General features: G+C 39.6%; 1 protein-coding gene across 1 annotated transcript; it reads right to left on the bottom strand.

Annotated features, from left to right (window-relative positions):
• Window positions 1–15,827: 15,827 nt before the first annotated feature.
• LOC143265692 (uncharacterized) lies at window positions 15,828–21,067 on the bottom strand. The gene is made up of 3 exons (XM_076539249.1): window positions 19,696–21,067; window positions 15,961–18,960; window positions 15,828–15,907 (listed from the first exon to the last, which is right to left on the bottom strand). The coding sequence occupies exons 1-3, from the start codon at window positions 21,065–21,067 to the stop codon at window positions 15,828–15,830; spliced, it is 4,452 nt and encodes a 1,483-aa protein (XP_076395364.1).
• Window positions 21,068–21,533: the final 466 nt, after the last annotated feature.

Consider the following 21,533-nt stretch of genomic DNA (forward strand, 5'->3'; position numbering starts at 1 on the left):
AGAGATAGACATGTTATCAGCTTATTTTGAAGCTGGGGAAAGTGCTACACATGCAGAAAGATTATACATTACGGAATGTTAGTAAGCCATTAATTTCTCGATTCAGAAAGTGCTCTGATGCAAATGGTCGCCACATTGAACCTTTTCCATAAATAGACATTAGAATTAAAATATCTCTTAAACTAATGATTTTTTCGCATAAATAGAGTAATACTTTTTTTTAAAGAATATGAAGGAGTATCAGCTGATGCAATAAAAAATATATGATTTCATTTAAAAAAACATTAATGACCTTCATATGTCATTTAAACGTCCACTTACAACAAAAATATACCACCAGCTTATGCCCCTCTCAAAACCATTCAACTTCATCTGAAATGCTGTTTACTATGAGTAATAATAATGACGCAAATCTAGATGGCAAAATGTGGTAAGCCACCCTGTATATATGAAATATGGGTCATTTTCATATCTCTCATATTCATCTATGTAGAAGATAAGTATTATTGCCGTATAATTTGCCTAGTTAAACTAAGTAATTTTGGTATAAAACATTGTATCATCATTTCAGAAATACTCGAGTTTGTTAATTCAAATTAAATGCCCCATAGTACTAGAAATTGTAATATGAATACACGTTTCCTTTACAATTAACATATAACATTAAATCGTACAATTAAATCGCGTGGTAATTACAACAGCAAGAATCTGCACGTTTGGCAATCAGTAAATGATATTAAATTGTACAATGATATCACGTAGTTATTGTAATAGAAATTTTCACTTAGTTGACACACATAAAATACTACAGTAACCAATATATAATTGGCAAACTAATTACCTTGGAACGGTAAACTATTAATTAGTTACTACGACATGTCGTTAAATCATTATTCTTCATCATTGCATACGTCACACGAAGAAACGAGCTTCAGCAATCAAACCGCTCCATAAAAAGCTCCGCCCTCGCTAGCTCATTAAACTTTTAGAGCGTACCTTGAGAAGCTATCTGTCGAAATAGTAACGCGATGGAATTTGAATTAAAACAAACTGAGCTGAAGAACACGGTTTAGTCTCTCAAACTTAGTTGCTGTAATAAGAACTTTGATAGAGCAAGATTAGAGCAAGTTCTGAATGTTTGGACATAGACGCAGCGCTCTGAACGAGTCGAAGCTTGAGAATCCTGCAGGCTGTTTTTAAAGACCGTGACTGTTCGCACTTTAGCTCGCACGGTTTTATTTTCGATTTATTGTTCAAATTATATTGGTATTTGGCAAAATACCAGAGACTTCGAAGGTTAGCCTGCAGAGAGTTATGCTTTCTTCAAATGTCTTGACGTGACTTTATCGCATTTCTTGCATTTTGACGGGAAAATTAGCGTACCATAAACTGTGGAATGTTCAGAGCGAACATTTTCAAGGTTTCCGGAAACATTTGGGTTTTATTCCCGAATCTTAAGATATCCATGTTAACGTGCAATTAGAAATAGTCAAGTTTACGTAGGAAAGAAAATTGGGAAGACGCACCTGATTCCTTAATATTATTGAAGTGGTGTGAGTTTTAGATCTTCGGAAGAATACGAGCTTCATAGTCTGCACTTTTCAGCAGCGTATGTCACTTAAAATTTTTTTGTTTGGAAGCACATGTTGCTTCACGAGATATTATAAACATATCAGCTCATTAGTTTCAACAATTGTAATTGTTAAGATAACTAGGATGCAACTTTATGATACGATGAAATATTCTTAGACTTATTGATAAACTTGATTGTTAGTTTAGCAGGCCGGTTTGTAGCCTATATACGATTCGTAAGAGTTCATTTTAGAAATCAGCTAATATCCACATTTTTCGAATAAGTGTTTGCAAAAAACTTAACTTGACAGAATTTATACGATATAACCAATCACATGTATTTTCACCATAGCGACAAACTTTGTCACAAGAGATATACTGCGCTATGGGCGCATTGGAAGGGGATGATACGGAATTGATCATCATAGATATAAGAAAATTAGAAAACTACGTTTAAGACCTCACCATCTTCGTACATCAAGAAGGAGGAGTGAGTCTAGGGATCAGCTACTAAGAACTGTGGTGAACAGCGTCAGAATAAGAAAAATCATTCTCAGAAAACCAGCTTAGAATCAGTAAAGTTCAAATTAACAGTGTGTATCGTCGAAATCTGTCCAACATGGAGAAATTTCGTGTTTCAAGGAATATATGAATTCGATTGAGGAAGAGGGTAAATAAAAATTGTTTAGACACAATTGAGCCTGACAAATCGTGATCGTTTATTGGCTCTAGCGATTCGAATTAGGGGAAAAAGCCTTGCGGCATAAAAAACCCCTTACAAAAAATATGTGTTCGTTAATGATTCTACAGTGAAAATGTGTACGAGTATGTGTACGTTGTGTTGATTGCGTATTGAATGAGGAGAACAAGGTCTCACTCAATGTTGTTCGATTGGAGGAGAACAGGGTCTCGCTCAATGTGGTTCGATTTGAGGAGAACAGAGTCTCGCTCAGCGTTGTTCGATTCGCGTGATAATTCACGTTGCGTGAGATTATTCACGATGATCGATTCGAGGAGTGTAGGACTCACTCGAATCATGTATGATTTAACCACCCTACCGTGGCCTGTTCGAGGAGTGTAGGACTCACCCGAACAGTGTGTAATGTACGATTTAACCACCCTACCGTGGCCCATTCGAGGAGTGTAGGACTCCCCGAACAGTGTGCGATGTATGATTTAACCACCCTACCGTGGCCCATTCGAGGAGTGTAGGACTCCCCGAACAGTGTGCGATGTATGATTTAACCACCCTACCGTGGCCCATTCGAGGAGTGCAGGGTCTCGCTCGAATGGTGTTGTGAATGATTTCCGAACCACCCTGCATTGGTTATGCTACGTTGCGTTATGCGGAACTTTCGAACTCACGATTGACTTTTTCGACTCTCGATCCGAACCGTGCAAGCTTCAACGTTCGACTGTGTTTTTGTTGTACGAAGAATCGCCTAAATACCCTCGTGTTTCCGAAGGTAACGGTTAGGAAAAATTCTATGCTTTCGTTCGTTAAAATTGTTTAAAGAGAGAGGTACAGCTGTTAGCTGATTTATGACACGCACGTGTTTACAGTAAGACTAGTTCGGCTAGGATTTGAGAGACAAAAGGGTCCTCGATGACCCGTATTTCGAGGTATGAACGGTTCACGGCGGTCCGCGCGCCGAACCACTTGAACCCTGTTGTAAATTCTTTAATCGCGACAAAATCTTCGGTTCGCGGCCGAACACAGTGACTTTTTTATTTCCAAATTATTGGCTAGTCTTTCGGCTTAGACAGTTCGAAGTTGCAATATTTCAAAGGCTTCGAATATTCGAAGCTCGAGTTCTAAACAGTAATAAATAAATTCAACTATTGACTAAACCGGTATTTCATGGATCCAATCCTATTATTTTCTTGAGTGGTCCTTTCAGTCATATTTTGACTCCATTTTTATTTAATGGGGATTAAATTAATATATTATATTCTTTGTACATGATATATTTCATTGAACGAAAGTTTACATATTTATTTCAATAAATTATTTATTCAATATTTATTAAATATTTGCTCTTTTAAGGAGAAGCAACAATTCTCTTGCGTTATTTGAGCAAATGTAATTCGTTCCTTTATTATTTTTGTACTGTTTTACGATCTCCTGTGTCTTCATTTGTTTACTTAGTAATTTAAATATCAAATACGAAATTATATTCTAAAAACAACTCAAAGATTTGTAATGAAACGCAAGAATGAGTCGTGCAAAACGATTGAACTATACAGGATTGAAATTGAAAAACTTTACGTGTTAAAAGAAGAAGAGCGTTCCAACAGGGAGATTTCAAGGAGATCAAATAGAACTTTTTGTACGGTCATGCTTAAAATATAGTGCAAATTACGAAAAATTGTGTAAAGATAAAACCTTTACATTTTATCACCAAAGGTTACAGCAAATTGTTGGCAAAGTTAATTTTTCAGGTAGTACATAAACTATAGAGAGATTATTTTAAAAATTATTTACAATCCAATATAAATGTTTAATGAAAAAGGTATATTCGAAAATAAGGCCATAGTGAATAGTTCGGAATTTGGCAGGAATCATGTATTGCGTGACATAATGTCTTGTAACGAAAAAAAGTTTCAATTAGATGATCCAGATAGATACTCCTAATATTATTACAAATTAGTAAAGGAAGAATATTTCTTTATTAAAAATTTATTAAGAATTTCAAGAGTTTATATGGATAAAAAATGCAATTCTATTTTAAAAAACGAACACATTTTTTTAGTGAATTAAGGTTATGACGAAAATGAAGTCGTAGAAAAATAGACACTATGTATACCATTCAACAATTTTTCCTACTTCTTATAAAATTCGAGATATAAATTGTCTCAATTGCGTGACATACGTTACATATAAATAATAGGCAATTTTCTTTACAAACGCTGCTGAAAAAGAATAGCATGCCACTTAACAACTATGTAGAAACTACAAATAAATCATTAGCTATTCTTTGTTCACCGTAAAAGTAACCTAGTTTCACACAACGGGTGAACATAACGAGAGTTAGCGATCTCTCACTCAATCGTGTACGTCTCTCTCTGTCTTACTAATTGCTACATTCTCTGTCGCTGTTCCGTGACGCCTTTACGTTACATAGGTGACACTATGACTTTGGGCCATCTCATTAATTCTTCGGAGTCCCATATGGAAAGTCTCACGAATAATCGTGTGTGTCTATTCGGTAGGAGTTGTGTAGTGCTATGCAGATCTATCGAAAATTGGTTCATGTGCGAGGTTACTGAACAGTAACTCAATAATAACATTATTAAAATATTGATAAAGTATAATTCCTGCGATAGCACTGTATATTTGAGTTTTAAATATAGTGTGTTTATTCAAATGCCACAAGAGTATTTTTATTTTTTCTTATAAAGGCAACTATGTTTATAATAAATGACTTGTCAAACTGGATATATAAACTTTCATTATATAAGACCTACTATGTTGAAAAAACAAAATGTGAGTTTAAATTTTATCAAAATGCAGCGAAAATATCACTATATATAAAGTATTGCAAAGTGTACCTGATCTACTATAAGTTTCTACTTATGTCTAATATAATATTTGAGGGTTTAGAGTCAGGCAACGTTAACGCCAAATCATAATTTTAGAAGAGACAAAAAAGTCTTCATTCTGAATTTTTTTCAATAATTTTCGTTCTTTAATATAACGTTGTTTTTAAGAATTTTTAAACTATTCATTTTTTCATAATAACACTTATGCAATTGAAACGTACGACTTTTGTGATCGTAAATCTGACATTAACAGACACAATTAAGTTTTTGGGTCAACGTTGTTTGACCCTACACCCTCGTGTTAACTCTGCAACTTCGTTGGGTAGCGTACGGTTTTTATATCAGTAGAACACCGGATAATCGCTACTGCGCATGCGCACACTGCCACAGGCGACACGTAGTATGTTCCCCATTCTTCGAGACCGCGTAAATAACGATATTATCCTTACGCTCATCAAGTTTAACACGTTAAGCGCGAAGCCTGTTTCCTTGTTTACAAAAGAAATTACAACATTCTGTGAAACTTATACAGAACTACTATTTTTATGCATACCGCATTTTAATGACATTTAATAAAAATCTTTTTTTGTCCAATAAATATGTAACAATTAAAATTTGGGATATTGTTTTATGTTTTCTAAGTTATTTGAAATTTATTAATAGAAGAATATGATTTTTTAAAATATATATTCTCAGTTAACAGTAAAGTGGCCAACACGAAAGTATCAGTCAGCAGTGACTAATAACGGTTAACAACGCTTAACTCCCAGTTAGCTACTAAAAAGCTTATTGCTAATACAACTTTGCAATAATTAATTTTATGTTTATCATTAACTTATTACAAGAATTATAGGTTAACAGCTTAACAAGTCTATTATTCTGGTTAATATTGTTTAACAAACTCTACAGAATAAAACAAAATTAATTAATTTCTGTACGAAAACTCAAAATTTATCGTGTACTATATAACAATTTCGTAATTGGTTTGTATAATAAATAATTGTGTAAAAAATATTCTTGTCTTAGCAATTATAAACTGTATGAGCGTAAGCGTATTAACAATATTTGCGTGGTCTCGAAAAGTAAAAGATTCGCGATAGTGATGTGCGCATGTGCGTTAGCAATTCTTGGGCGCCAAATGGGTATAAATACACGTGCGTTAGCCATCGGAGCAGCAGATTCAATTTAATACGTTCAAGATACACCGTAATTGACCAAACGCCTGTTATTGCCTGTATGTGTTGTAATAAATTTGTGCTCGATTTTACCAAAGCTTTATTAATATTGTGATTTTCAGTTTTTAATCTCTTTTTCTGTTAAATATACTGTTAGCAATTCGAGAATTTGTTAGCGGAGATTTCAAAGGTAAGGAGATCTACTCGATGGTTCCACCTACGTAATAAGAGTAAGTATCAGTATAAGAAGAATTTTATGCAATGTTTTTATTACAGTGACATAATTTGAAATATTGAGCAGAGCTTTTCATCTTAATTTTACTCTAATTCTAATATAATTAAGTAACTGTTACGACTGTCAGATTTACTGGATCGCGTTAACAATAAGATTAATGAGTTAGCAAGAGGCAGACATCATTATGTAGCGGTCTGGTCTCTGAAACTCGTTGCTTCAAATGGCGAATTCAGTTATTCCGAGTAGTAGATAATTACTAAAACTATGTCGCAATAATTAATTATAAAAATCCGTTCCATATTAATTAGTAAGCTAATTATTGATTTATCATTGTGTTACTTTCTACAGGATGTTCCAGGTTTGAACAACCAAACATTGTCGATCCTACAAGTTGAAATAAGAAAGAAATTTTTTAATTTTTAATCTTTATCCCCTTCTATAAGAATATACAATATTTGTAGACATGGAATATATCGGGAGTCAAGATCATGATATTTCTTGTATTGTTCTCTAGTTTGCGAACAGAACGTTTAATTTCCGCGAATTTGTGGCAATATATAGCAATCGAGAGTATTAATATGATATGATCCTCAAATGTTCCATTTCATATTCGAAGCAATTTGGTTCTTCAACAAGAGGGATTATCACCACACTACAGTCACGAGGTAAAGTAGTTTTTAAATGAAAATTATCGATGCTGAGTCGACTGCAATGACAGAATTTTTCGGCCGCCACTATCTCCTAATTTTTCAGGACTCTATTTTTATTTATGGAGTCATATTAAGTCTATTGTGTATAGTGATGACGTAACAAGTCTCGAACAATTGCGACAAAAAATTATGTGGGACGAAAGTTGGTCGAAATGAAAATGTCTATATATGCGTTTCACACAAATTTATTATAAGTGCACGGGTACGATAAGCGATGTTAACTATCCAGACGACTCAGACTGACTGCCTTAGCGCTGGTTAAAACCTCTCCTCGAAAACTCGACAGGAAAAGAAGAAAGAAACATAGTTAGAGAGAGAAAATCAAGAAAGTGGGAAAATCCAGAAAAACTATTGAGAAGTTCGGAAAAGGAGAGTCACAGTGGAAGAGAATCATAAAAAAGAAAGTGAAGAGATTCGCAAGGTCCTAAGAGTTGACACCGATTACGTCCCGGCGAGGCCCTGTAGAAAGCGCGAAAAATTAGAGGACGTACAGCTAAAGAAGATAGAAAACAGAAAAAAGAATACAGAAAATAGATATAGAAAACAAAAAAGGTGACAATGTATGTGGTGTCAAGGGCGCCACAGTTATTATGACGTTTGAACAGTAATAGTTGCGTAATGGAATGTTAGAACAAGTGTGTAGGAATTTGTTAAGAAGAGCACAATTATGTATGCAGCAACATGGAAATCACTACTAGCAATTTATGAACTGAGTGAAATTACTCCTGAATATTATAACTTTGACTCTCGATGTACTCCACGTATACAAACATTGTGCATAGAAGGGAATAAAGATACAGCGACGTTTACAGCGAAGTCCGTCAAGCCAAATGTAGACCAAGCACGCTTACTCGATAAATTTTCAAACCTATTTTTCTCAAAAACAAAGCCTCATATGAAAAATTTTATTCTACATTTCCCACTTATCTTTTTATGTAAAATCACCCCCTGTCCAGTCGTACTACCAGTTACGCGAATCTATATTTGTATTTTAAGTTTAGCAGTACAAAGCGTTTGCTAATACAATTAATATCGTTAGTGAGTTCCAAACTATTTTTTAAATTTTAAGTTGAAAGAGTTAACCTGTGAATTGAAATTCTCAACATCGTGTTAGATGGAGTCTTATGACACTATCTAAAATACGAGTCTTTTTCAGTAGAAAAGAAACCGCTCCTCCTCTACACGAGCGTAATAGACGCTATCCTCAAACATAGTTTTAGGTATGTTGCAGTTGAAGGTGCATTTAGGCCTGGACTGTTACAAAGTGTAATGTTTATTGTCGCTTACACTGCCAACTCACATTATGCTTTTTCTTTCGTTCAACCTGGATGAACTCAACTCGGCATTTTTTTTGCTTAAACCTCAGATCTCAATGTATTTTTTAACAAACCAATTCTTTTAATAGTTTATTAAATAACGTCATATAGTTAACTGATTCTTAGCGCAGAAGTTATTTCCAATGCAGACATTGAATAGCACGAAAATCCATTGTTTGAACAAATTTTGGGAAAGATGTAGGCGTTTTTGAATGATAAAGTAACTGCTGAAAGAGCTTTAATAAATAATGGCTGGGATTCATTTCATATAGTATATTGTTTTAATTAGGAAATTTTTTACTAGATCAAAAGAAAGTTTTAATGGACGTTTGTGTTTTTTTTAAAAGTCAATAATTATAAACATTTTTTAATGTAATTATTCATACAAATATAATAATACTGTAATTAGTGTTAAGATGAAGTGGGGTAAGTGCAGACTGGTTTTTGTAAAGTTGGTATTTAAACGTAAGTATTTTCAGTCTGCTATGTAAATACTTAACGCTGTCGATATCGAACGCTTTGCACAATTACTACTATTTAATTAATATTAACTAGGACCTTAATTTTCCTTGTACATTTTGATTTTGATAGGAAATTGTTTAAAATGTCAACTACTCTGCATTTTCCCCGAAAATGGGGTAAGAACGTAACTTGAAATTAAATACTTCAAAATTTTATTTCATGTGCAATGGGGCAAGAGCAGAATTATTAACAAATCTGCTATAAAATGCTTTTTACTGCATTATGCAAGTACTTTATACTGCAAACAAGTAGTCTTAGCTGAAATATAAGAGAGGATATAGTGAAACAAGGAAACAAACATAGTAAATAGAGAAATTTCACTCATATTGTAACAAAAATAGCCTGTATACGCACTTACCCCGTTTATGAACTTACCCCACTTTACCTTATTTATGATGTTCAAAAGTGACGGTGAAGTGACAGTAAAAGTCAAGTATGAAAAATGAATTATTAGTTTACGATGGTTACATCGATCGGGTTACTTTAACACAGACATCAAATTCATTAGACTTGGCTTTGGTTCCAGAATCTGATGATCAAGATTCGAAAAAATGCCATTAATGTAATTATTTGAATTTTGTATTTTAAAACGTATGTCCTCCGATATGTCTACAACATTTTTGACATTTTGTTAAGATTGTATCGCTTCACTTCAAAAGTGTCTGCGGACCTTGACACTCATCCAAGAAATATACATAGATATCACTTTCAGAATCACTTGTCATATGACAGATATAATTTGGCTCGAGAAACTGATGTTTCATTGTGAAGATCAAAAAAAGTAATCGAGAAAGAAGTATTGAAATATTAATTAAGGAAAAACGATTGTTACGATAAATATTAACTAGAGAAGTGTATAGAGGATTTTATTTCTCCTTTTCTTCGAAAGCCAAAAAATTTGGAGTTAAACTTCACTATAGAAAGGAATACATTCTAAATATATTATACAAATTTCTAGTCAACTCGTACTTCAGAATTTTCGCAATCAATACAAAATGTTATAAGAAGAAAGTAGAATAGACTTACTAAGAAAAATGCGTCTAAAGTTTTCAAGCATTCTGAAGTAGAGTTCCTAATACATTCTACAACGAAGGCTGGTTAAGCACTTGGATTTTAGTCTAGTTAAGCGACTAGCGCTATTCCCTACAACTACCAGAAACTGGATTTACAAAATGAGCTCTGAAGTTCCGACACTCAATATGTCTGTTTCCATAAGCTGCCGACTTGACACCACGTTTTCAAGCTTGGTACTGGTATTTCACTCACACTCGATATACCTTCGTTGATTCAAATTCTCAGATTCTTATCTTGATAAGCATCTAGATAAGATTCAAGAGTTTCGTTTGATTTTACTATTTAATTCACTTGACAACTCCTAAGGGTGTCATTATGCGTTCTAGAGTTTATTAACATGTACTTGTTTTTGTTCCAAAATTTTTTTTGTAACTCAATTCTCCTTTAATTCATTTTCGAGGTCGTAATTTGCTTCTGACGCTTGCCATCTGTTTTTTACACGGCTTTAATACAATTTTAAAACTTCGTTCCAATTTCAATATTTAATTTTTCTAAAAATGACACCATTTTGTGGAAATTGCTGAACATACAGTTCTGTACATACGTTACTAACAACTGCTACATATGTTATACGTTTTAGTAGCTACTACTCTGACGAAGGTTGCTGTTTATTATTTATAAGCCATATTATCCAGATTCTCGTTTACATGTGGTATGAATTCATCAAAGTATTATGTTTGTAATTTGATTTATTATATGCAGCCAACGCAACGGTTGATCGTCAAAAAGTGGTAAAACTCGCAGGTCAGATCGAGGATGGTCGGATCGAGGGAAACAAATTCGAAACGAAATGGCACACCTCAATGATGTAAACAGAACAACCGAAAACAAAAGATGGGGCGTTACTGTAAGCAAAGAGACAAGAACGCGTGCAGCAGATGTTAGTTTGGTGAGACATGCAAATTCTCAAAGGTATCTAGCGTTAAATTCGAAATGTCGAACATGTGGAACCGCAGGCCACTGGGACCGCGTATGTAGAGTAAAGACGTGAGGGATGAACAGGGTCGAAATAGAAGGCGAAAAGGAAAAAAACTGCAAAAACGTGATATTTACGGTGTATAACCAAATTGTTGTACTCAAGAGATTTACAAATATGCGACAAACACGCTTTTAATTAATTTAACAATGATATTGATACTTTATACATTTATAAGTTACCTACGAGTAATGTGATAACATACAAATCTCATTTTTGAAATAAAAGGCGTGTTAGTTTATATTAAGTTATCGATATCCGTTAATGGTTGGATACAAATCCTGACTTCAGTTTAAGCAACATTGTATTCAATAGGTTTTTATGTGTTTAAGATTCTAAACAAAAAGAGGTGGAGTAACGTAATATTATTAAATATAATTGCACATTCTCGTTAAAGGACTACACAACTTTTAGGTGCACGTATTATTGTTAAAAAGTAATACTGTAATATTGAAATAAAAATACCTGCCCTAACTTATCGATTAATGTTACAAAATATCGCATATTTTATTTGAATATAATGATTTGGCCACCGTCTTCAACAGCAGCATACCAAGATAATCATAATTTCCTGTAAGTGAAATAAATGAAATGGGCAACAGTTAATACTAGTACGGTACGAATGAGAAAAATGTAGAATATGTTCATCGTAACGACGTCACATCAACTAAGATCGCAGAAAGCGATCGACTGATAAATATGGAAGTAGCTTAAAATTGCAATGCGAAAGTGAAAGCTATTTATTCAGCATTTAAGAGCTGAAGTTTCATCAATGAAGGCCCTGAAAATACTGTACACCGCCGTCATTTGACCGTTATGTAACGTATTGACATGTTGAATGCTGAGGTGTTCACCAGTTTCAGTATAAATTTTAGTATATATTCAAAGAAATGTATTTGAGCACCGCAGGAACCACTAACGGATCCCCAGTAAGATAAATACATGATTACATACTTCAACTTGTCCGTAAATAATATTTCACTACAATACGTATCACGTAATAATAAATTCATGTTGGGCAGATGGGTCATATAAAATTAGCATGATATTCAATAAGAAAACATTGTTTTGTATACCTTGACATCATCTGGGTGTCCTAGTAGAGACCACAAGGACATGAGAAAAGATGTCTTAATAAGCTATTTTCAATTCTTACCTTTTCCAGACCGTACAAGTATTATCTAATTATAAAATAAGTTTTTTTAAAAGGAAAGTAAAAAGTCGAATCACCTACTACATTGGACCACTACGTATTGGATTTTTAGGTAGATTTGTTTGGTATCTGGTCCTTTGCTAAATTGAATCTGGACAGAACATGTGACGGTAAGTATATTTACGTATGCAACAGTCCGGCCGCGGTTGCTACCTTTTAGAAGGTGGAAAAAGGAACCAAGTCGGTAAGAGACCTCTCCGTCAAAGTGTTGGAATAGTCATCCTATAATAATCGAGTTGAAATATTTTGGGACTTCGGACGTATCCACAGCAACGAAGGACCGAACTTACAGGTTTGGTCGACGGTATCAAGCACTCAGCCAAGCTCTCTTTACCCTTTAGGTGCCTCTGCTTGTGTAGTAAAAGACCTAACGAAAAGATGTGTGAAGAAGCAATTCGCTGGATTTTAGATCAGCACACATTGCATAAGGCATTTGAGGTCCCTTCTAGAGGGATCGTCGCAAATGTTAAGTGACACTACTCACAATTTGAATCCTACACTTGATCCAAAAGGACATAATGTAATCTAAATAAAAAAAATGGTCGCAAGTGTTAATGTCCTTCTATGAAATTACAAGACTACTTTCACGAAAAACAATGAAGATTTAATCTGATATTCTGCATAAAATCGCGATTTAAACCAAATCACTGCTGTTTTTACACTTCTTGAAAAATCAGAATCAATGAACAGTTTGTCATACAAGTGGTATTAATGGTAGTGGTATTATTTTGCCATGATGACAATTGGTTTTGCGGATGGGTACCAGAAGCATCCTTATACTCATAAAATCTTACTATTGCCTACCAATGAACGCTTAAACCATGCAAATGCAGAAATTCGTTAAAACAATCGAGTTTGTTAAAACATGTCTTCCAGCACCATTTTTTTATAAGTATCTTTTATATGAAACATCATTTTTGGAATTGTCATAATATTGACAACTCTGAATATAATTTATTTGTACACATAGAGACTTTATAACACAGAGACAATATCCGGAATAGACATTATTGGTTCCACAGATGGTAACATATACTCAGTTATTTCTTCCTGAAACAATATACACTTAATCTTCATTGCTCAATACGACGTTTCACAGAGCTCCAGTCGCTGTTCAATACGGATTTGCCTGCAAACAAATAAGCAGTTACGAATTCAAATCACAGAGAATTTTCCGCACAATGTGGAATTATTACAAAGTAAGACTTGAACGAATTTGGGATTATTTTACAGGTCATGAGTATTCGCTCGCTGTAGTGTTCCAATTGTGACAACATCGATACGTCTACTTAGCCGACATCACCAAGTTGTATCGACAGATTTTAGTCGACCTCCGCGACGTCGATTGCCAGCGAATGCTGTGACGGGTAGGCCCTACAGTATCTCCTCAGGTCTATATGTTATTGCCGATAGTATACAGTATGATTAGTAATAGTAGTTTTCCAATTTCTTGTAGAAGTCAAAGTCATGGGTTTTCGTTGGAGTTTCTTATGCACGTCCTATGAAATTGTATTTACATTGACTATACGCTTTTCGGTGGAGATGATATGACGTCCTTATGACAGATTCGCGACCACTAAATTGGGCTTGTCCGTTACAGCAAGTTTGAACTTCAAAAGTAGGCCAGTAATTCGATTGTGCTGCTCGACGACATCAACCCGGCGAATCATGGTTTAATTTGCCTGAAATCGCTTGCTGCAGACGAGAATATTGTTTGTCTGACTATCCTTCGGGAAAATTCTTTTTATAACAGAAACTATCGAAGACACAAGCGAAAAATTAAAATTATGCTTTGTGCAAGAAAGGAAATGCGGATTTTAGGAAATTTTGGAAATGTGTTTCTTCAAAAATAGTTATTTGTTCTGGACTTACCATAAGCTACTTATGAAGTTCCTGCATATCGCGTTCCATTGAACGGTCAGAATATACTTCTGATCATAAATTCGGACGGATCATAAATTTATAATTTGAAGCATTTACAAAGATAAAATAGCACATCTAAAATTCGCAAATTCAAAAAATTATAATATTATAACATAACTAACGAATGGGTATATAATTATAAGTAGTTTTGTGCACATAAGCATATGCTGAAATTAGGTTTAGCATATTGTATCAGAACAACTCAATTTTTCGACGGTGAATACGCACAGTTTATTTCAATTATTATATAACACACGTATTATAATTTAGTCTGCGAGTGACATCAATATTACAATCAAAGCCGAAATACTTGACCCCGCAACGAAAGTCTTTGCAAAATATAAAGTAAAGTCCGTAATGACAACAAGTATGTCCCGTAGTGACAAGTTATAAGTGAAGCCTCGTAACAACAAATATAAAGAAAGAAGCGCGTAGCAACAAATATAAGAGAATGAATCGAAGTGAGGTGCGGGTCCGGTGCCCTCGCTTATTTTATACGTTTCACTCCCCTACGACGTCTCCTAGCAACCACCCGATTTCTTCGAAATCTGCCACGTGCCCTCCGTCGACCTTGGCTTCGCGGTCATCCCTCTACGACCGATCCTCGCGATGCCGCCCGCCCTTTGCGGCCGAGCCGCCGCGCCGCCACGCCGCGCGCCGATACCGATGTCGCGCCGGCACTTGCCGGTACCCGCCGTCAAACGGAGCGGTCCGCGCCTTTGTACTCGTTTCTCGAAAATTACGCATCAGGAGACGTCGCCGAGGAGTGTCTTTCTTTTCTGCCGAAGTACGCACCTGGGTTCGCCGGCATTTCGCGGTGGATCAAATACTTTTAATTGGCATTTTTCTCGGAATTTCAGAGCATGTGCCACGTGCCACTTTTGCCACATGCCATTGCCACGTGCACCACGCACGTGTACATTTCTTAGAAAAATTAATTATCTATCGTCTTCGAGTGCGACCGATCCCGCAGACAGCTAGCCGGAGCGCAGGGCAAGCAAGCTCGCCCTCGCCCGGGTTCTCACCTCTCCCGAGCGGAGTGGCCCTCGGTGTTTTGGTGAGCACCACCACTCCCGGGCGGATTGGTTACCCCCGGTGCTACGATGGTGTTTTTCATGCCGAGACACTCATGGTGTTCGACGAATACGGCCACAGGTTTCCCCGTGCACGTAGGGCTTCGAGGCATGGAAACTCGCCATGCCTGCTGCTTTTGACCAGTCGTCCCCGAAAACCCCGCTAAATTCATTAAATCTTATGTTTATTTTTAAATTTTCATTCCATGCTCTGAAATGCCTCAATTGGCCAGTTCTATCCGTAACAATCCTCCCCCTCGTACAAAATTCATTTAATTTTGTACCTCATTTATTCCTAGTAGTTTTATTAGTTTTCGTGCCGGACACATAAAGTCACCCGTTCGTGTGCGCACCTCGGCCACTCTGACTTCTTTATCTACACCGGGAAATACTCGTGTAACGGTCCCTTTTCGCCAACTATTTCGCGGTGCTTGTAAATCTACGATCAACACTATATCGCCTACTTCTAAGGGATTTTCCTTTTCGGTCCATTTCTTACGTGGTACGAGCGTAGGTAAATATTCGCGCAACCATCGTTTCCAAAACGCCTCCGCGAAACTCTGCGCTGTTCGCCACTGTTTTCGCAAACATACATTTTGAAGATCGTATCTACCTAGCTGAATCTCACCCGAGGACGATCCTATCAGGAAATGATTTGGCGTCAGTGCCTCTTTATCGCGAGGGTCTAACGACACGTGCGTGAGCGGCCGCGAGTTTACCGAATGTTCGGCTTCGGCAAAGAGCGTAGAAAGAACTTCTTCGGAGGGTGCTTGTTCCCTTAAAATCACGTTTAACGCGGTTTTTACAGACCTAATCAATCGTTCCCACGCCCCACCCATATGCGGTGCGTCAGGGGGGTTGAAAACCCATTTCACGCGTTTCGACAATGCGTATTCCTCGATCTTAGCTCGGTCCATACTCGCGGTCGCGTCTTTCAGCTCCTTATCCGCGCCCCGAAAGTTCGTCCCATTGTCGCTGTAGACCACCTGCGGTGTGCCTCTTCGCGCCGCGAGTCTTTGTAATGCCATTATGGCCGAACTAGCACTTAGCGAATGCGCGATCTCTAAGTGGATGGCCCTTGTCGTGAGACACGTAAACAACACTCCCCAACGTTTCTCTCTTCGCCGCCCGATCTTTACCATCAATGGTCCGAAATAGTCGACCCCACAGTGTGTAAAGGGTCTCTGTCGAAAAGCTACACGCCCGACCGGTAGCGCGGACATCAGCGGGTTCTGTGGCCTGCCTCGCCGTATACGACATACAATACACCTACTTATGAGCGAACGTAAAACGCGTCGAAGACCGATTATATGGTATTTTTGCCTTAATTCGTTGACTACCGCGTCGCTACTCGCGTGATAGAACTTCCGATGATATTCTGCAATTAGTAATTTTGTCGCGGGGTGTCGACCCTCAAGTATGATTGGTCGGTTGTCAAAGCCCTCAAGTCCCGTTGCCGTTACGCGCCCGTTTGCCCTCAAAATTCCCTGTTCGTCTACGTATGGATTTAAACCGGCGATTTTACTTCCCTTGTTGATATTACGGCCGTCTCTCAACGCAACTATCTCAGCTCCGAAATATTCCTCCTGGATAACGCGGTACCAATATTGTTCCCCTATCTGAACTATTTCCAACGGTTCTTTCACGGTGTTCTTCCCCTTCCAACGACCGACGATCGCGTGTACTCGTCGCGCGATGACGAGAAGACCGCGCCAACCCATCAATCTTATCGGTAGCGAAAATTCTGCTTTTACCGTCGCCGCCACGTAGACGCACGCTTTCCGCTGCTCCAATCCGTCGATTGTCGCCTTCTCTTTCGCGGTCAACGTTTTTTCTATCGGCCATTCGGATTCCGGACGTCGCAAAAATTCCGGGCCTTCAAACCATCGCGGGCTTATAAATTCGGAGCTATTTTCGAAGCGCGTCGCGTCGTCCGCGGGATTCTGACCGGTCGGAACCCATCGCCACTCCGTCGTCCGCGTGTTTTCCCCGATCTCTCCTAAACGGTTCGCTACGAATACTTGACGCGTCCGCGGCTCCGATCTGATCCACGAAATCACGGTAGTCGAATCTGACCAAAAAACTCGTCTACTAATTTTAATGTCTAGCTCCTTTTCTACGAACGTCGCGAGTCTTGTCCCCATCAGGGCCGCCTGTAACTCTAATCGCGGTATTGTCAACGGTTTTAACGGCGCGACTCTACTTTTGGCCATGATCAAGGAAACGTGCGCGGATTCAGACTCATTTTCGTTTTCGAACCGCAGATAGGCTACCGCCGCGTAAGCCGTTAAGCTCGCGTCGCAAAACACGTGGAGTTGCGCTTCTGACTCCCGCGATTCCGTTACCCCGTAACACCTCGGCATCCGGCATTCTTTTACCCTGTCTATCATGGACACCCACTTGCGCCAACGGACAAAATCTTCCTCCCGTAGTGGGTCATCCCAATTTATACCGCTTCGCCATATTTCCTGCATGATGATTTTTGACTTTAACGTGAACGGCGCGAGGATACCGAGCGGATCGAAAACCGACATGATAACGCGTAAGAACTCTCGTTTGGTGGGCTTCTTTTCGCCTAGCAGGATTTCTTTCGGTATATTCTTTAACTCGACATTGAATTTGAGTTCATCATTCTGTGTGTCCCAAAAAAGACCGAGGACCCTCTCTCCCCCTCGGTCGCCTAACCGCGTGTCGCCCTGCTCTAACCGTTGCCCGTGATCGACGGAATTTCGCAAGGCCTCCGCCTTGTTGCTCGCCCAACCATGCATGGCGAAATTCGCTCGCGCGTTTATCGCGATTACATCCCGAACGAGCTCTGCCGCTTCGCGCACGGTTCTTCGACTCGATAAGAAATCGTCCATATAGCTATCATTAATAATACTTCTAACTGCCTCCGGGTGAGCTTCATTACAGTCTTTCGCATTCTTATCTTTGACGTAGATCGCGCTACACGGGGATGATTTGGCGCCGAAGATTAACGTCGACATCTCGTAAATGTCCGGTTCTCTATTCCTGTCTTTTCCTCGCCATAGGAATCTTTGCGCACCACGATCGCTTTCCCGAATTTGCACGCGTAGGAACATATCTGAAATGTCCGCCTTCACCGCGACCGCGTATTGTCTAAACCGAATTAATATTCCCGGCAATGATTTTAATAGGTCCGGACCTGACATCAGTTGGTCGTTTAAACTTATTCCTCCGGTTTTTGCCGCGGCATCGAAAACTAGTCGAACTTTATTTGGCTTGTTTACGTTTCGCACTCCGAAGTGCGGTAGATACCACGTCCTAGCCCTCTCTAACGTGTTCTCAACCCTTTGAGCGTAACCCTGATCCAGAAAGCGCTGCATTTCCTGGTAATATAAACGTGCATATTCGGGATCGCGATCTAACCTTCGTTCTAATAATTCTAACCTTTTCCGCGCAGTAGACAAACCGTTCGTGCTCGGCGCGTGATCGTCCTTCCATAAGAGGCCCGTTTCCCAGATTTTTCCCTTGCGCGAACTAGTTTCCTCTAGTATCCGCAACGCGCGATCCTGCTCGCCTTTACACGCGACGCTATCCTTTATTCCGGTATATTCTAGCGCGAAATAACCCTTTACTAAGTCGTCTAAAGAAGTCAGAGCCTCCCCTGTACATTGGTGTTCGGTTATATCTATTTTGTATACCGCGCGTGAGGAGCATTTTGCGGACCCATGCACGGTCCAGCCAAGACGGGAGCGCAAAACCGCCAAATCTGTACCTATTATCTCGCGCGGCTCCCGTGTTACGATTAGGTCCCAATTGTCCTGACCGATTAATAATTCTACGCGTGCTCCGTGGTACGGTCGGATCTCCACGTCTTTGGCGGCATCGTGTACCCGCGCAATAATGTCCCGGCTGATCGACTGTGTGGGAAACTTCAGATTTTTGACGGTTATCGCTCCGCGGATCTGGTGCGTGCCGAAGATCCCTTCCACGTCAAAATCTACTTTTTTGCTATTCTCTAATCGAATTTCTCCTTCGCCTATTCCTTTTATAGACACGTCTATTCGCGAACCCTTTACCCCTAGGTCTCGCGCCAACCTATCGTCTATCAGGGTGACCGTGGAACCCTCGTCTAGTAACGCGAATGTATCTATTGTTCGCTTCGGCCCACCCGCGCGTACCGCTATAATTTTCAGCAATACGCTTTGCCCGTCTAGTCAACTATCTATGGAACCGCGATTTTCCCCCGACCTGTTGTCGCTCGCGACGTATGCCCTGCTCGGCGCACTCTCTCCCCCGGATATCGCCCCGCGCTGAGCCTCATTTTCCGCACTATTTGCGTCGACATATTTATGCAACAGGATGTGATGCTGCCTCTTGCAGACCTTACACATCTCACTTTTGCAATCGTTTCTTGAATGACCGGGCCTCAAACACCCGAAGCATAGGTTGTACTTTTTCACGAGATCCCAGCGCTTACTCACGGGCTCACGGGCAAAGAAGAGGCATTTCGGCGACGGGTGATTATCCTTTTTGCAAAACGCGCATTTACGAGTTTCCGTCGCGTTTGTTTCTACGCGCCTATCTCGCCGTTCTGCTACGCATACCACAGCCGTTTTCGCCGACGGCCGCCGCGATCCACCGAACGCGCCGCGATCTACCCTTTGTGTCGGTCGTTCCGTCGTGAAATCGATATCAAAAATCCCAGCTTCCGTAGCTAATTCGGCTTCCGCGTATATGAAATCCGCGAGTTTCTCGAGTTCCGATTTCTCTTCTCTAACGCTTACGGCGTACCGGTTATATGCATATCGCAATGCTATCGGTATCTTATGTCCCACGGATTTTACTAGTTCGGGGCTGTGCAGGTACCCTAATAACCTAAACGTTTTAAACGCTACCACTGCACTGCGTAACTTCGTCGCGAATTGTACGAGAGAAATTCTCCCCGAATCTATCTCCGGCAACGTTTTTAATTCCGCGACGATTTTCTCGGCAGCGGCCCGTTTATTTCCGAAATGTAACTCTAACGTCTTTATTATTGTGTCCGCGTCGCGGCTACTCGCGAGCAAAGTTTTAACCACGTCGCGTGCCTCGCCCTTTAGGGCATCGAACAATCGTGCAATGTTTTCGCGGTCCGAGTATCCGCCCGATTCGGATGACGATATATATGCCTCCTTAAAGTGTAGCCACTCTAAGGGATCACCGGAGAAGCTAGGTAACGCTTTCGCGGTTGTGAGACGATTTACTAATCGCGAACTTCCTTCCCCTGCGAGCGACGCTTCACGTACCGCCGCTAACGTACGTTCGATAGCCGCGGATAGTCGATCAGCCGGGTCAATAAGGGATTGCTCACTCACGTCTCGCTGACGCCTTACTGGTAACGCGGTGCTGTTGCTCCATGGCTGATGCGTTGCCCTGTCGTCCTCGCTGCCCTGGATTTCCTCCGCCTCGTCGGAGAAGTCCGTGTCCTCGTCGGCTGCGGATGGGATGCTCGCCTCCGTGGGTCGCTGCTGCCATCCTGCTCCGTGACCGCTGCCTCCTGGCAGCTCCTGCTGCCGCTGGTTCCCAGTGGTCCTTGTTGCCCGACGCCCCTGTCGGATGACAGGTAGGATGGGAGACGGTGCCCTGGAAGGCCCCGCAGAGTCGTTGTCCTCCATGGTTGCCGGTCCTGGTCCTGGATCTGCCAATGCTCTCGCCTTTGCTGGTCTGCCCCGCTTGGCCGCTGGCTGCTTCCCTGACTGCTGGGCTGCTGCTCGTTTTCCTCGTACCATTGTCTCGAGTAAAGTCCACTTTGTGTGTCACTCGCACTTCCACACAAGTCACGATATCGCGTCAAACACCGTCTGTCCGGTCAAAGTGTCCCGGGTTTCGGCACCAAAAATTGTATCAGAACAACTCAATTTTTCGACGGTGAATACGCACAGTTTATTTCAATTATTATATAACACACGTATTATAATTTAGTCTGCGAGTGACATCAATATTACAATCAAAGCCGAAATACTTGACCCCGCAACGAAAGTCTTTGCAAAATATAAAGTAAAGTCCGTAATGACAACAAGTATGTCCCGTAGTGACAAGTTATAAGTGAAGCCTCGTAACAACAAATATAAAGAAAGAAGCGCGTAGCAACAAATATAAGAGAATGAATCGAAGTGAGGTGCGGGTCCGGTGCCCTCGCTTATTTTATACGTTTCACTCCCCTACGACGTCTCCTAGCAACCACCCGATTTCTTC

This window comes from Megachile rotundata, chromosome 13, assembly GCF_050947335.1.
Source record: "Megachile rotundata isolate GNS110a chromosome 13, iyMegRotu1, whole genome shotgun sequence".
Lineage (NCBI taxonomy): Eukaryota > Metazoa > Arthropoda > Insecta > Hymenoptera > Megachilidae > Megachile > Megachile rotundata.

What these genes read in the sequence shown, in the direction of transcription:
- LOC143265692 (XM_076539249.1), bottom strand. Translation starts at nt 21,067, where the DNA reads ATGGTACGAGGAAAACGAGCAGCAGCCCAGCAGTCAGGGAAGCAGCCA. An exon ending in TTCAAGAAACGATTGCAAAA is followed by an intron (nt 18,961 to 19,695) that starts GTGAGATGTGTA and finishes ACCAATGTACAG; the next exon opens with GGGAGGCTCTGACTTCTTTA. An exon ending in CCTGATAGGATCGTCCTCGG is followed by an intron (nt 15,908 to 15,960) that starts GTGAGATTCAGC and finishes TTGCGAAAACAG; the next exon opens with TGGCGAACAGCGCAGAGTTT.